Source organism: Taudactylus pleione, unplaced genomic scaffold (genome assembly GCF_031769625.1).
Source record: "Taudactylus pleione unplaced genomic scaffold, aTauple2 ptg000535l, whole genome shotgun sequence".
Taxonomy (NCBI): domain Eukaryota; kingdom Metazoa; phylum Chordata; class Amphibia; order Anura; family Myobatrachidae; genus Taudactylus; species Taudactylus pleione.
Window position 1 is genome coordinate 7,236,536 of NW_028284937.1, and position 15,965 is coordinate 7,252,500.

General features: G+C 42.0%; 1 protein-coding gene across 5 annotated transcripts in view; it reads right to left on the minus strand.

Moving 5' to 3' along the window:
• Positions 1 to 2,255: 2,255 nt before the first annotated feature.
• PPP1R12C (protein phosphatase 1 regulatory subunit 12C) overlaps positions 2,256 to 15,965 on the minus strand; it is a 134,499-nt gene continuing 120,789 nt past the window's right edge. For all 5 annotated transcript variants that reach the window (XM_088450946.1, XM_088450943.1, XM_088450944.1 and 2 more), the window contains 5 exons: positions 13,939 to 14,032; positions 11,113 to 11,217; positions 8,545 to 8,595; positions 7,809 to 7,859; positions 2,256 to 6,147 (listed from right to left, as the gene is read on the minus strand). In XM_088450946.1, the coding sequence (XP_088307072.1) occupies positions 6,061 to 6,147; positions 7,809 to 7,859; positions 8,545 to 8,595; positions 11,113 to 11,217; positions 13,939 to 14,032 (388 nt within the window). In that variant the 3' untranslated portion in view covers positions 2,256 to 6,060. The remainder of the gene's footprint in view (positions 6,148 to 7,808; positions 7,860 to 8,544; positions 8,596 to 11,112; positions 11,218 to 13,938; positions 14,033 to 15,965) is intronic.

The following is a 15,965-nucleotide window of genomic DNA, read 5'->3' on the forward strand; positions in this document are numbered from 1 at the left end:
GATCTTCTATGCTGTGACTTGCGGAAGACTCCAGTTCTTCATTCTCCAGAACCACAGCACCAGAAGCAGGCATCCTGGTTTGAGGCACTAGGGAAGCAGGCGCAGCAACTCCAAACTGATCCTCTCGCTGAAGCACCACCTGCGTACCTAAGTCGAAGACTGACCGACAAAGCCTGTGTCCCACACTGGCTCCACCAGGGTAGATGTGGCGCCCCTGGATGCTGCATCTCACCAGACTTCGCATGACAGCACAAAACGTCCCCGAAACCATCTGTTCACATGCTATGGCATAGCCCTTCGGGTCAATTACATTGCCCCTGGCCTTGTAGGGAATCGAGTCTAAACCAGAGTGCCCAGAGGAAACTCACGAAAGGAGAACATACAAACTCCAAAGTCAGGGCCATAGTGGGAACTGAACCCACCACCTCAGTTCTGTGAGGCAGTAATGCTAACCATTATACCACCTGTGCAGCCCCAGCTGCAAGTAACGACTGTGTGACGGTCACCTATCAAACCCCAGAGGCTACTTGCCGCGCAACTGGCAGGGTGAAAGCGGTGGGTTACAGGCGATGCCCTGGGAAGGTGGAGGTACGTGCAGCTCACGGACTCAACGCTATAGCGATATCATGAGCCTTAGCTAGTACCTACTACTACCCCAAAATGTACAGCAGGTCTAACACTTAAATGACAGGTGTTACAAGAACAAGTCTTCGTGTCACTGAGTTACATTAAACCAAGACAAGAGCAATAGGTACTTAGCCTTCCACCACCGAAAAGAGGAGCCATCTCCTAGCCTGGATGAGATCCATCAGGGAAAGCTGCTTCTCGCGTACCACGAAGCCCCGGGCTGCACAAAATCACTACCAGAGAGGTTACTCAGGTGTCTGAAGCTCCGCCCCCCCACCGTGGCCGCTCACTCTTCCAGCACCAGTGACCAACCACCCATCTACATGGGGAAGACACTAGCGGCTGTAGTCCGGACCCCAGCGCACTCCACTACCGGAAGCCTCCACACAGAGAAAGATGGCGCCACCATCCTAGACCGCGCTGGCACCATGCACCCTATGAAAGGTTGAGGTGCCCGCAAGTCCTCGGGTCCAAGAGGTCTCAGCAGAGACCGAAATGCCACCGGGGAAGTGACCGCTGGTCAGCTCCCCGCTGCATAACGGCAAGCCGCTGGACTCCCTGCAGCCGCTGCACTCCCGCTGTGCGCTGCCGCAAGCAGCGTACAGCGCATAGACTAAATAAAAACTAAAATAAAAGTTAAGGTGCGTAGACGCGGGTCGATTTTTTGGACGACTGAACGATAACTATGTCGTTATCGTTCAAAATATTGTCCAGTTTCTGCCCCAAAATGATGACTACCAATGCACGCTCCCATTTGTAGTTGCCCTTCATTGCCCGAACCTCCTGTCCAACCTGAGTATATTGTCAGGTTGAACATGTTTGGGGATGAAGGAGGGAGCCAGGCACTGAACAAAATAGCTCTTGATTTCGTTTAGTGTTTGTGCTCAGTGTCATTAACAACACTGAGCACACCCCTGCCGGGGACGTACAGGACAATTTCGTTTGGGGACAAAATCATCCCGTGTATATGCGCCTTTTCAAATTAAAGAAAAAATTTACTGGGAATCGTGCCCAACTACATGGGCACTTAAAACGCGCTGACTTGTGGGGAGTTGCGGAGGGGAGAAGCTCGTGTTTAAAGTTACAAGTTTTAGTTTAAGTGCCAGCTCCTTGGTCCCCAGCCACAATCCCATGATCCAGTGTCCCCCAGCCTTGCTGCCAGAGAAAGCACGAGAACGTACAGGAAATGTACAAACTGCAATGTATATTTCACTGACAAACGCAGAAATGGTTCCAATAAGAAATATATTATTAATAATATATTAGAGCTGCTTTAATTCTACCATAATTTGCACCCATATCAGGAGTCCACAACATCACACTTTGTAAACAGATAGCCTGAATACACAAGAACATTTTTGCTGTTGTTTATTACACTTAATTTTTTTTAAATGTGCAGGTTATCTGTCATTGTGTATAGCTCATATGATATTGGAGCTGTTTTGATTGTGTTTTAATATAATGATAAATGATTTTTATTGAAACCAATTCTGTGTAATTAACATGTATTTCTATAATGCCAGCATACTCTCTTTATAACATATGCAGAAACGACAGCTGGCAGGTCACCTGAATGCAGTCAGCTTCCAAAAATGCAAAGTGCAACATATTCAGGACAAAAGAAAACAGAAGTTTTAACATATATCATCTTTAATTATTTTTGTTCATTTTCTTTTCATGTGCTTAACCCCTTGAGGTGCTCCAATAGTGTGTAATGCACTGAAGGAAAAAAAATGTATTTCACACCTGTGTTGCACCTGGGAGAACTTGCAGCTGTATCTGCTGTAACAAATACAATATATATTTATATTTCTCTGGAAAAAAAAAATAAAACAAAATAAAAACAAAAACCATGCATATTGCACATTTTGACACTTGTATATAAAATAAGTTTCCTTATATACAGATACATGTTTTTTTTAGTTGATTTTTTTCTTTTTACCATATTTTTGTTTTGCTTTGTTTAGTCATTTAACTGGCATGGCACAGTTTTTAAAAACACAAGTTACAAACAGCAACAGCGACCCATGCATGGGTCAGATCTTGGCATAGAGGAGGAAGAGAGTTGGCAGTAATACTAGGCACTAAAGTCCAAGGAACACGGCAATAGATGGCAGCATGCAGTGACAACTTCCAGGTAACGACCAAATAACCTGAGCATCTTCATCTCAATATCCAGAAGCAAAAAGTCTACATTTATCATGCAGTAGAGAGAATTACTTAATTTATTTACCATCATGCTTTTATGGCAGCAAGTACATTGTAACAGATGTAGTATTTCCTCTACATGGAATGATGCATTGGTTTTCCACCAAAAATACATCAAGTCCATTATCTATTAAATGTTTATTCTGCTGCTCTGTAAAAGTAACACCTAATTAAGCCCTTGTTAGATACAGCGAGTGTTTAAACCTAGCCTTATCTTATTACAGAAAAACAATAGTTACCGAGTTCTAGCACATCTAACTTTTCTCATGCTTGTTAAAGGCTCTAGGTCTTACTGTTCTGTATTAATACAGTAAGCTGTTAAATGAGGGGGACTTACAAGAAGCAGGGTTTGATAAAAGTAAGCACTCGATAACACTAAGTGACCTGTTCCTGTAAAGTTCGTTAGAAGGGTTCTAGCTGTGCAGTTACTCCTGAACAGGAGGGTGTAGCATATTAGGGTAAGAAGCTGGTAGCAGGAACACAATGGTTTACGTCACACAGTCAGGCTGAATTCTAAGAGGACAGAGAAAGCACATCCCAAAAATACAGATACAGATCTAAAAATATATAGATAATATATATATTTTTTTTCAGTGTTCTCCCCAGGCTGTTATTTGCGGGTGTACCACCCAGCAAGAAACAGCCTACTACCCGGCACTTTGGGAGCCAAAGACTTTGCAGCTTTTTCGTAATCAGATGTCTGGGCCTCTAATAAGATAAGATGAGAATTAATATATAAAAGGTTATTTCAAGTTTAAATCATTGTTAGGTCAGGGTTTAAAACATTTTATTATTACGAAATCCCCCACCCGGCTACTTCTGGATTACACATTTTTTGCACTGTTTTCAGTATGGACTTACAATAATACTGCCACAGCCAGGAAATGCCAGTATCTCTCACTGAATTCTGCAAAGGTTGTGCCACTTATGCTGATGGTATGGCCATTTGTTGTTCTGGGCTACAGGGAATGTTTTTGTTTTTTTTAATAAATACTGGGGACGTGACTGCTTAATCCCAAACCAATGTGCTCTCTATATCATCATCTCTTGCACAATGTATTCTGTACAGTTATTCCATGTACTCATCCCTGCCACTACATACTGCTCTGTGAAATCATACAGGAATCTCCAACTTTATCTTCTACACTGTAGTCCAGCGTGATGCTTTGCGCCATCAATTAACGGCTATAGCAAACATCATCGCCACATATAATATGCAGAGGCTGTTAAGCGACACAATTACAATAGTTTATTTAGTAATAAAAGCCCTGCTACAAGCATATTATATATAATATGATCACAAATAGTGACTCTCCCTACCACAATATTAGCAGGGTACAGCTGGATGCATGGTGATCAAACCAGATACAATTTCGGATTCCCAATTTATACTACAAAGGTGATGTCAAAACGTACTGCAGTCAAAGTTATATCTCCTAAATACGCCCGATACGATCTGCTCAACAGATCTGGGCAGACAGAAAATATTTCAATGTAAATACTGAGAAAAAAATAAAATAAAATAAAAAAAAAAGATTATATATATTTTAACCCTGCTCTCTAGCGCTCTCATACAAACTGTATTGCAACACAATACTGAACATACTAATTAAATGTACTTTGGCTGTGGTATGTGGAAATATGCTTATTCCCATTGGGCTAAAAACATCACTTGAATATATAAAAATAATAAAAATGGAACAGTGTGGAGATTGTTACCTGTAAATATAACAAATACATATTCCAGATTATTATATAAATTTAAAATTTAACAGGAAGGGGTGAGGGGGGGAAAAGGGGGTACAAATAGTGCTTTAAAGTGTACCTGTGGCTTATAGTAACATATTGGAGGCAGGTGTTCCACATTCATCTAGTGACAAAGGCACCATATCCTTCAGCGGTGTCACTAGTTCCTACAGCTTACGTAGTCAGCATGCTTATAAATATTGGGCTGAGCAAATCTATGGCAACTAGTACACACAATGGGGACCAGAGGATCGCGGCCAGGTTTAACAGCTGTGTAATATTGGCTATATAAGAAGGTTGATAAATTATTCTTTTTACTATTTATTCTGGCATCCTAAAAAATTGCCAAACCTTGGTTGTCAGAAAATCGCTCAATGTGCGAAAGCTATGGGTACACTTTAAAGGAACACTATTAGCTTTCTTTTAGGTTTTTCTTTGTTTTTTTTTACACCTGGAGTAAAAAAAAAAAAAACCTACAATAAAATTACAGATGGATTTCTACTTTCTATAGGGGGCTTTTTCTTCTCAGCGTAGACATGGTACAGCACTTGTCACAGTGGTTCAAGCAGGCAATAGAAAAAAAATAAACTCTGAGCACATTAAGTGACATCTCTGGAAATAGAAAACCATGACTTGGGCTGTCGGCCAGATCTTTGCAGCAAAGCGGTGTCCGTAACTTAAAACGTTTACTGAAGTCAACATTTCATTAGGTGTACAGTGCAGCATAAAGGCATTAGCAGTGTACTGGTTACACAACCTGAACGATTGTGTACTAAATACAACTAACCTGACCATGTGTTAGACGCACACAGCTAAGTGTTTTCACAGTTGGGGATTTCTTACCTAAAACTTGCATTCATTTTCCTACAGGCTCATCCCTGTAGCTATAAGGTAACTGTGTGCATGAGAGAGATGTAAAATATGTAATCTCAGGACTTGTAGTATGTAGGTCATCCTCTTATTGCTTGATGGGTAATATTAGTGGTTTCTTCAGGCTGTAGGAGTGGTTGGAGGGGGTTAGTCACAGCTGTAGCAGAGGCAGGCGAGTCCAATTGTTCTCATGACCAGAAGAGAAATTCAGAATGGAACAATTTGTTTAGTTATACTAAGTGTGGCAAAATGTCCTTTGAACACCATCTTTAATTGATGCCATTGCCTGGGGGCATGTGGATATACATACAGGTATATATTTATAGTTATACATTACAAAAAGTGAATAAAACTATTTTTAAACTAGGATGTCAGATGTTCTCGCTGTACAAGGATTGGGATGCTGTCTCTGAGAGTCTGGCTCCAGTGTGTGCAGCAAAATGTCAAACAAGACGTCACTTCTCTTCCCAATAAAAGTTCCTTTGCAGCAGCTGCCAAATCCAGGAAGACCGTATGTTTGGCAAAGCCGGCCCGGAAGCCTGTCCTTGGCCCAAGCAGGTCGAGATCTGCAGTGTCTGAATGATAGAACCCTCTGATTTCACCACTGGCTTACTTGGACAGTTTGCTTATGACTCGTATCAAGGCTGCGTTTTCATCCTTCAGTCTTTGATTGTCTGCCTTCAGATCAGAGAGGACCTGACACAAAAAGAAGGATCAGTTCTCAAGTTAGTAGGAGGAGGAATTCGACTGGCCAATGTCTGTGTGTGGTGTTCATTCATGTAATAACATGTGCCTAATGCTGGGTACACACGGGTCAACATATCCGATTGACCCCCGGCCAGCGGGATTCCCGGCCAGATGGCAATGATGGTGGTTCAGTGTGTACCAGTCGATCTGCAGATATAGCTTTCAGGTCTGTACACAGCTTAAGTTAGCTATGTTGCACCTATAGTGGAAGCTAAAAATGTGAGATTGCAATCTCATAAAATGAGACAATATAAGGGAATACCATTTTAATTTTTTTTTTTTTTTTTTATATCGAGACTCACTAAGCAAAAACATTGCTGGGAAAATATAATGAACCCATACGGTTTAATTAAGTAGGAGACAATGAACCCCTTTACTGTAAGCTGTAAGCACATCATAAAGTAACTGAGGAGCTTTGTAAACATTTAAAGGCCCAAGGGTGCAAGCTAAGTGCTAAATCAGAGGCGACTTCTAGTAACCTTATACTACATAAAGATTTCTCATGAAAAGGAATGACATTACAATTCATAGGTCAGAGGTTCCCAAAACGCCATTGCAATCCATGTTTTAAGAACATCCATGCTTGAGCTCAGGTGACTTAGGGCCTGATTCAACAAGGATCGCTATTTTGCTAATACGCACGCAACGCAGTTGCCAATATCAGTGGTGATATGTAAATGTTTGTATTCACATTGCGATCGCAGCCTAACAAAAGGATGTCCACTTCCCCTTACTCACATCTTTATACTTTAGTAACATAACAAAATAATCGGTAACACTGGACCCATACGCACACTTGCACAAGCCCAGACCTTACTCAGAAATTGCCAACTTCCACGCAAGCTATGAGACTTCAGACTGCATATGGCATAGCAGAGGCTAATTTGTGCAGGCCCTTTCAACGGCGTGCGAACGCAATGGCACGCCTGCGTTTCCCTGACCACCCCCCGTTATCTCCCACAAACGGCACTTCCTGTCAATCACTCTGCGATGGGTCTGCGTAGACACTGCGATCGCAGTCCATTGCAGCGGCCGGTTCGCGTACGCATGTGCAGTGCGATACAATCGGCATTTGTGTGCGTATTCGCAGTTGCGTACGGTAGTGAATCAGGCCCTTAATTAGTACCTCAGTCAATTTGATCAACCATCTGGACTTAAGAATGGATATCCTTAAAACCTGGACTGTAATGACAGAGTTTGGGAAACTCTTGTCTTAGGTCATCTGATAACCTTGACAGTTTTCATATAACATTGCTTTAATAGTTTAAGAATATTAATCGGGAGTGAAAAAAAGAAGAAAAAAAGAAGAGGGACAATACTACAAATGAAAGTGCTTAAATGAAGGACAGAGGGCTGAGATATTGTAAAATATCTTTATACCATACACAAGTGGCTATAATGAAATGAAAGTCAGGACACTACAAAGTGTAGATTGCAGATGAAATCATGACTCACTCATCACACAGAGAGAGTAACTGCAGGGAGTTATACATAAACAGCTCTTGTGTATTATATTGCAGGTTAACTGTGTGTAGTCATAAAATAAGACAATTCATATAATAACTAGATTAAACACCAGAAAGAACCAGGCGAGTCACACACAGCATTACCTTTAGCTCTTCTTCAAGTTCAGCAGCTTTTCGCTCTAATGCTCTTCTTTCCTAAACAGGAGAGATGACCGGGGAGGAGTCAAGTGTACGTCCCACGCAAGCGACAATCCAAACTAACACTGTCAAATGGTACAGTGTAATAGGGAACTACAATGCTTGTTATTTCACCTTACTTTTACTATAGGACCTATGTAGCCCTCTATATGCTACATGTCATTAGCACAGCAATAGATCTTTCTGCATTTGGAGCAGTAAGGTGGCCATACACGGTGAGATTCAAAAGTTGGTCAGATCAGTTGTACGATTTCTCTTAAAAATTCTTCCCTTCAGATACAGGACGATTTGTATTTAAAATGCAACTATTTCACACAAGACCATACGATTTGATCAATCACATCACATAATGTGTGTCAATTCGTACACGATCAGTGAAGATCTCTCTGCAAAACCATCTGATCTGCGATCCAACTAGACGGCGAGGACGCACATCGGGGTCGCAGAAGACTCAAAATACAACTATTTTCAAATGATTGGTCTGTCCAACCTGTAGAAACTGCCCAAATCGTGTGATCAATCGTCCAGTGTATGGCCAGCATTACTTTTTACACTCCTAAAAATATCACACCCCACCACAATAGGACATCCCACCATATTCTATAAGCACAACCACCAATCACACAGTAAAGTCCCCATACTTTCAGCAAATCTTATGTCCATGTGACAATGACATACGTACAAATCGCTCTAGTTCCAGCAAAGCCGGTCTCTCCGCATGACGCTCCTGACGCTGAGGGAAGAAAAAGGGAACGGTTATTGCAGGAAGCTGCACCAAGCGTCATTATAGAAAGATCATTCTTCCTGCTATAGTAGCTATGCATCTCTACTCGTGTCAATAAGCAACAGCAATGTGATGGATCGCGGTGCATATATGTATGCATACACAGACTGTGCATTATTTTAAACTGAAATATACACATACCAAGAAAAATCAAGGGAAACGCTGAACTAATCATTTAACCTGATGAATGACCACTTCTAACAGGATGAAACTTGTCATTTAATGGTCTAGTCCAGAGGTTCCCAAACGCGGTCCTCAAGGCTCCCCAACAGTTCAGGTTTTAGAGATATCCATGGTTGAGCACAGGTGGTTAAATCAAATTGAGTGAGGTACTAATTATGTCACCTGTGCTCAACCATGGATATATCTAAAACCTGGACTGTTGGGGAACCTCTGGTCTAGTCAGTCAACTATAGGCACACCCATCGCAAAAGATGTATCTGCCTGTAAATGAAATATCTTGACCATATTCGCTTATACCGTTCATTTTCCATGGATACCCAGACGCGTGTCATTAACGTGATGTGATAAGCACGGTTACTTACGTAAAATGCAATAGTTAAAGGTTCATTCAAAATTGGGCTTTGTACAGTTTCAGTGTGCGGTGAACAGGCATAAGGGCTTATTTAATGATGTGCAAACTGGCACAATCCCGATATATGCAGAGGGATTGGAAGCAGCAGCTTTAAGTCTCGTGGCAAAAATCTCAATAAAATCAGCGATGGCGCTAAATCGCATGTAATCGGATAAACACAAAAGTTAGAGAACAGAAAATAAACAAAGGGATCACTGATGCCCCTTAGTCAACTGCATAATCACATAGAGCCGGATTTAATTAGGCATGGACTAATGCTGTAAGCTGGGGCTACTCAACTGTAGCCAGCAGGCTGCACTTAGCGTGGCTTTCTGTTGTAGTCTGAGGGAGGCTGGAATAGAACTCCGCACTAAGTGCCCTAATCGCGGGTGCCGTGAATGCCTGAAGTCCTAGCTCCGGGGCACTTATCTCAGAATCTATGGGTTAATGCTGTTAACCATGGATTTACCAACCAAGGAAAATGACTTATGATTGAATAGTGCTGGGTGTAAGAGACCTAGGCTAATAGCACTTTTGCTTGCGCGTTAATTTTGGCACCTGAATCCGGCCCATAGACTAGTGTGAAAATGTGCAACACTAAAATAGTGCAAAATAGGTGGTTATTTCATGCTGGTACCTACACTTTAGATGACCATTATATTCTATTTTCTTATTTAAATACTTGTGTAGAGGATAAGTGCATGAAAAGAGCACAGTAAAGAAACCTTTAAGATGCGGTTTGCTTGAGGAGACTAACAAATCTTTGTGTGGTCTGTGCCACAAATGAGAGGGACCAGTTCTTTAACCACTTAGCTGGCTAATATCTGTTACAAAGATGTCCCTAAAATGGTCTATTCTATACCCCATTGTCATGCTGCAGGGTCCCCTGTGGAATCGAAGAACGGGATTTATCGGTAAGTACCAAAATTTTATTTTTACAAAGATGTCCCTAAAATGGTCGAATTTTTTTTATTAGCAGATTATGTAAATATCTATTTAAATTGGAATTTGTATAATTTTAACAAATATGCAGATTTGATTATAAATGATACTGAAGAGGTTAAATAGCTATTTACCCAATTTGAACATTTAAAAAAAAAAAAAAAAAAAAAAAAACACACAACTTTGCGCTCTATATATACACACACCAAACTTTTTTTTTTTTTTATAACTATATAAGCCTTTTTCTACACGGAACATCACAGTCCTGCAAAAAGAGCAGCCAGCAGCATGGGGGAAATCCTAAGGAACACCCATGACTGCTGGTAGGAAGGCGTAGAGGGCAGGGGAAGCAATGCTGCAGCAGTGTAGTCAGTCGCCTAGGTCCCCTCCCCCCCCTTGAGTTCTGGCTGCAGGCAGACTTCCTGCAGTCGCGGATGGGCGATCCTTTTAGCATTCCCCCCCCTTCCTCTCCTCCTCCTGAAGCCTGGCCAGCACAAAGGGGCAGTGGAGAGGTTGCTGTAAACCAAGTGGCCGGCCGAACGGGCAGAGCCCGGCAAGTGCTGGAAAATTAGGTTACAACAGTCGCTGGCAGGCTCATCTGACACAATCGCATTAACCAGGCAAGTGGATAAGTACAAGTGGAAAAAACTGGCTGAACGCAAACCATGCTTTATGCTTTTGGCCTTTACAGCAATAAAATTCTAAAGTAAGCTACAAGTACAACCTATTTATTTAGCTTATCAATGTTTAAATCTTTGTGATAAAGTGAAATTACTCTGTGCCTTATGACTGTATAATGTGGTTTCGAGGCTACTACCATAAATCAGCATCTACTGTGCAATGAAGAAACAACTGGGCAATGGCCCAAACTGCCATAAAGTGAGCTCATCAATAACCACCTTCCACGCCAACATGTAAACTGGAACAACGAACAAACTGGACAGGCGTACCTGTGTGACTCTCTCCAGCTCCAGCTTTATCTGGGTGAGTTTCAGCTCCGTCTCCTGGAGTTGCTCTCTCAGTGTCTCATTTTCAGACAGCAGGTCTTCATATAACTGTGGAAGAACACACCGTTGTATACAGGAAATTCAAGTAATAAGGGAAAAAAATGCTTAAAAAATGTGTAATGCAGAGGTAGGCAGTCTGTTTTTTTCCCAGCAGTTGTTGAACTATAAGTCACAGCATGGACATGATCCACAGTTTCCTAAACTTGTTGTCTACCAAGTTTAACCCCCCCACACATTCTCTTTTTGGTTAAACGCCTATGGGTCCATTTTTCAATTCTTACATCAATCTGTAAATGTTTGCAATGTACACTCTAAAGTAGAGTGTAAAGATCACTTATCTCTATGGCAGCTTCCTTTGGTAGGTCGGCCATACCAAGTACTCAGTCTGTGCATCTTCTTGCCAACATCATTGGCTCAGAACAAAGCAGTACACTGCTGAATCCCAACAGCATCGGGCTTGTCACATGCAGAGGGGCCGACTGTAGACAATAGGCCCATAGGATCTATTTTGCACATTTAATTTACATTTAATATTTAAAATAAATAATGCAAGCGCAACAAACCTAGTCAGAGAAAACTTTTTTGATTATATTAACTAACACACTTTGAAGAGAATACGTAGGGGGCAGTAATGCCGGTTTACCGCTCTGCGTCACTAAGACCAGTGTGAGTTCCTACACAAGCCTCCTTATTTAGCTCGTAAGCCACTTAGACAACATTATACAAAATCTACAGGGGTGCAGTGATTCCAAGTGCATGGCTCAGTGCTAAGTGCCAACTTCCACATTTAAGACTGGATTTGCTGTGTCTTGTGACGTTTCCTGTCTATTTCAGCTGGATGCACAAGTAATGAAATATTACGAGAGCCTTTCTCATTCTCAGCAGTAAGCCAAGGGATCAAACAGGAAGAAAGGACAGTCTTTTTAGCTATGAATTTGAATGCATATATGATACCCAGCAACACAGTGCCTCGAAAGAACAAGAAATGTACCATTGTTCCAGTTTGATCTCATAGGCACACACGAAACGCACCGCAGATATGCATATGATACCCAGCAATGCAGTGCCATGAAAGAACAAATGACCACAGGTAATTAATGAGATACTATCACTAATTTCCCCTTAATGTATCCCTGAAGGTAGATTACTCATTTCCGCATTTATTTTGAGATGATAAAGTAAATCCTCAGTACCTGTTTATAGCTTAAACCAAGTAAAATTTACAAGAGAAAGAAATGACAAACATATTGCGTGAATATAAAAGCCTAAGTAATAAACCTTTATGTACTTGTGTATTTACAGTTTACTGCACAGATCATAAAATGAGATTCAGTTGTTTGCAGACGTGAGCTCTCACACTTATTACAGAAGGCATCATTGGCTTCATGGCAACGAGGTGGCTCACAAATTCTAGCTCCAAAGTTATAATGCAAAGATGAAAAGTGGCAATATTTTGTCCCCTCCTCCTGCTTGTGTGATCAGGGCTAGAGATTATTGGGGGGGAATTCAATTAAGGCCGAACCCGTTCGCCCAGCCGAATCTGTGCGGCAGCCGCCGTGCTCTACGTCAGCTGTATCTTGCACAAAAGTGTTTGCTACCCGATAGGGTAGCAAGCACTTTTACGAGAATTCGGCCGTCCGGGCGAAGGGTGCGAGATGGACGAACGTTGCTGGCGTTTAAAGGAAGCTGAAACTGCAATTCACACCCTTTGCCTGCAATTGAATTCCCTCCTATGTGGCTGGTACAGGTATACTTTTTGAGCATTTTGATTTAGTTTAAAGGGGATGGGTTTTCTATTGTGGGTAACTTGCAGCTTTCACTTTAGATATGTGGCGTCCAGTCACATAAAAGTAGATCATAAATACTTATAATAGCATAAGCCCCCTGTATATACTATTAGGTCAAAATTGTGCTACCACTATCACACACAGCGTATTTTAATTTGTCTAATATTTCCTTCTTTCACTTTCCAAATTTTACCTAATTGTTTGCTCTTATTTACATATACATATTAAAATGTTGTTAATAAGTTAGATTTTAACTATTACTGCACCTCAGTTGACACTTCCAATCCTGTCCTTTCATTGTTAGCTTTCACTTAAGCGCATCCCTTTTCTATTCTGTGTTTTGAATTTGATTCATGTAGTAAAAGTTGCAGGACGAAAAAAAATCAGCTCCAATACACAACTGAAAGAACTCTTCTGCATATAATACACATCCCAACTAATACAAGCACATAGTCGGGGTAATCAGGGGTTGGGAACCTTTTTTCTGCCGAGGGCCATTTTGATATATATAATATTTTTTGCGGGCGTGGTGCAGGCCACGCCCCCTGTGAGAGATGCTACACCGTAGCGAGGCCACAATCGCCGGTGATTGCAACAATGCCCGGAGTACCCCGAGAATGCTCCGGGGGAGCTGTAAGGGCAGAGGTGTGACCATCTGAAGCTTTCTACGGACGCTCCAGCCTGCACTGCTGCATAGATTCTGGCGGCAGGGTACCATTCTAGGCACCCTGCTAGCCAGATGAGGCCAGCAGAAAAAACCTCAGAGGGCCAGACCAAATGATTCCGGGGGCCTTATACAGCCCCCGTCTGTCTATAACAGTCTATAAATGTATGCCATTAAAAAAAATAAAATCCTCTAAATATCAATAAACTATTCTGTTTCAATACACTGAATATTTAATGTGTATACATAAATAGAGGTCTATAATAGTACAGCTATTAAGTAATATAGTGGATTCTAGAATGAGGGATGACCACATACCTTTTTGTAGTTTTTGTCAGGTTCATCTTTGTGCCTCGGAAAGGAGTATGTCCCAGCTCTGTATGGCAGAATACTGTTCACGCTGTCTGTTACTCTGCAATCAAACAAGCAATCTTAACATATAACAAGGGTCATTTATCAAACATACAAATCAAATCTAAGAGGTATATTAACAAAAGTGCAGATTTATAGAAGTGGAGATGTTGCCCATAGCAACCAGACTCTACTTCTCAATTATCTAGCACCTTCTGGAACAGTGGTTCTCAAACTCAGTCCTCAGGACCCCACAGAGGTCACATATTCCCAGGTGACCCAGCAGGTACACAGGTGTAGTCATTACAGACTGGCACTTTTTAAAAATTCTACAAGTGGAGCTTATTATTTTACTTGTGATTCTGTGAGGAGACCTAGAAAACAAGTACTGTTTGGGGTCCTGAGGACAGCGTTTGAGAACCTGTGTTCAAGAAGATAATAGCTAGAATCTGATTGGTTGCTATGGGCAACATCTCCTCTTCTATAAACCAGCACTTTAGTAAATATACCCCTAAGTTTCCTCAATCAACTATGATCCTGTGTTTATGTACTATAAACATACTAGTTATCCATGTAGAATTTTTGCAAGGACAGAAAGGAAAAAAAACAAAACAAAAAAAAGTCTAATAGGTCTTTTCTGTGATAGGAATATCAGATTTAGCTTGGTTGTGTAATCAGAGTCTCTACTGAACATGGAATGATAATATGTTTGTGCTGAACGCTGTTTGCTGTTTAAGAAACAGTATGGTAAGAAAATAAGGAAATAAAAGATTACAAAAGCTTGTACAATGAAACAGTCAACTGGGTTGGTGTATGGAGATTACAAACTAAGGGGGTCACTCAGACCCGCTCGCGAGCGGCAGCACGCTCGCAAGCGGGTCGATGTTCCCCACTGCGCATGACGGAGGGAGCTCCGTCGTGCGCATGCGCGAGACCCGGGGAGCGACGGGCTTTCCATCGTTCCGGGTCTCGCACCAAAGGGGGCGTGCTGTCGATGTTGATTGACAGCACGTCCCCTTTGGTGGGCGTGCCTGCCAGACGGAGGCGTTCCCATGGAAACGCCTACCGTCTGAAGCCGGCCCCACTGACATCACTAGTGATGTCAGTGGGAGTGATTTTGGCTCTGATAGAGCCAAAATCACTCCAGGGCTTGTGGCAGGGAGACCCTACCGCAGGGTCTCCGTCGCAAGTCCGATGGTCGTGATGGTCAAGACCATCGCGACAATCTTTTTGGCCGCTCGCATATGCTGTGGGTGGTCACCCACAGCTATGCGAGCGGCCAGGAGGCCGCTCCATTTTCATGGAGGTGGGCCCTGATTCAGAGCGAGCGCTCTGGTCAGAGCGTTCAGCTCTGAATCAGGCCCTACATTCACGTATTTATGTTATAGACTGCATCGGTTGAGTGTTAAACATATACACATTTACCAAAACCAATTAAAAAATAAAACTAGTCAATTTGAGGGTGCCATGCTGCATTCGGCAGCATGGCATCACTAACTATATCCCCAGATTGGACTGCATGTACAGACGACTGGGGATATAGTTAACGACCCGCGGGAGCATGCATTGTTCATCGTGAGTGCATACACACTGGACGATTTAAACAATATATCGTTCAAAGATATCATTATAATCGTCCAGTGTGTACAGGGTTTAAGAATCCCATATAGATGTGTCCTCATTCACTTAGCGGCTTTGTGCCATATGGTGCGACTTAGACACTACGCCACGGGTAGTGATTCATACGTTTTACTGAATTTTGCATTTAGTTCACATTGTAGCCACATACAAAGTTATGTAGTGTACCTGGTACACTGCACTAGTACTTGTATTAGAGCTATGACATGCTTTTTTTACCCAGATCTGCATCTGAGGGCCATATTCAATTAGAAGCGAAAAGCCGATTTCCGCAGAAAAGTATCGCGGATCAGGGATTTCCGTGTGGTCGGAACTTATCTCCAAATTCAATTCCAGCCGGTTTTCGCCTACACGGA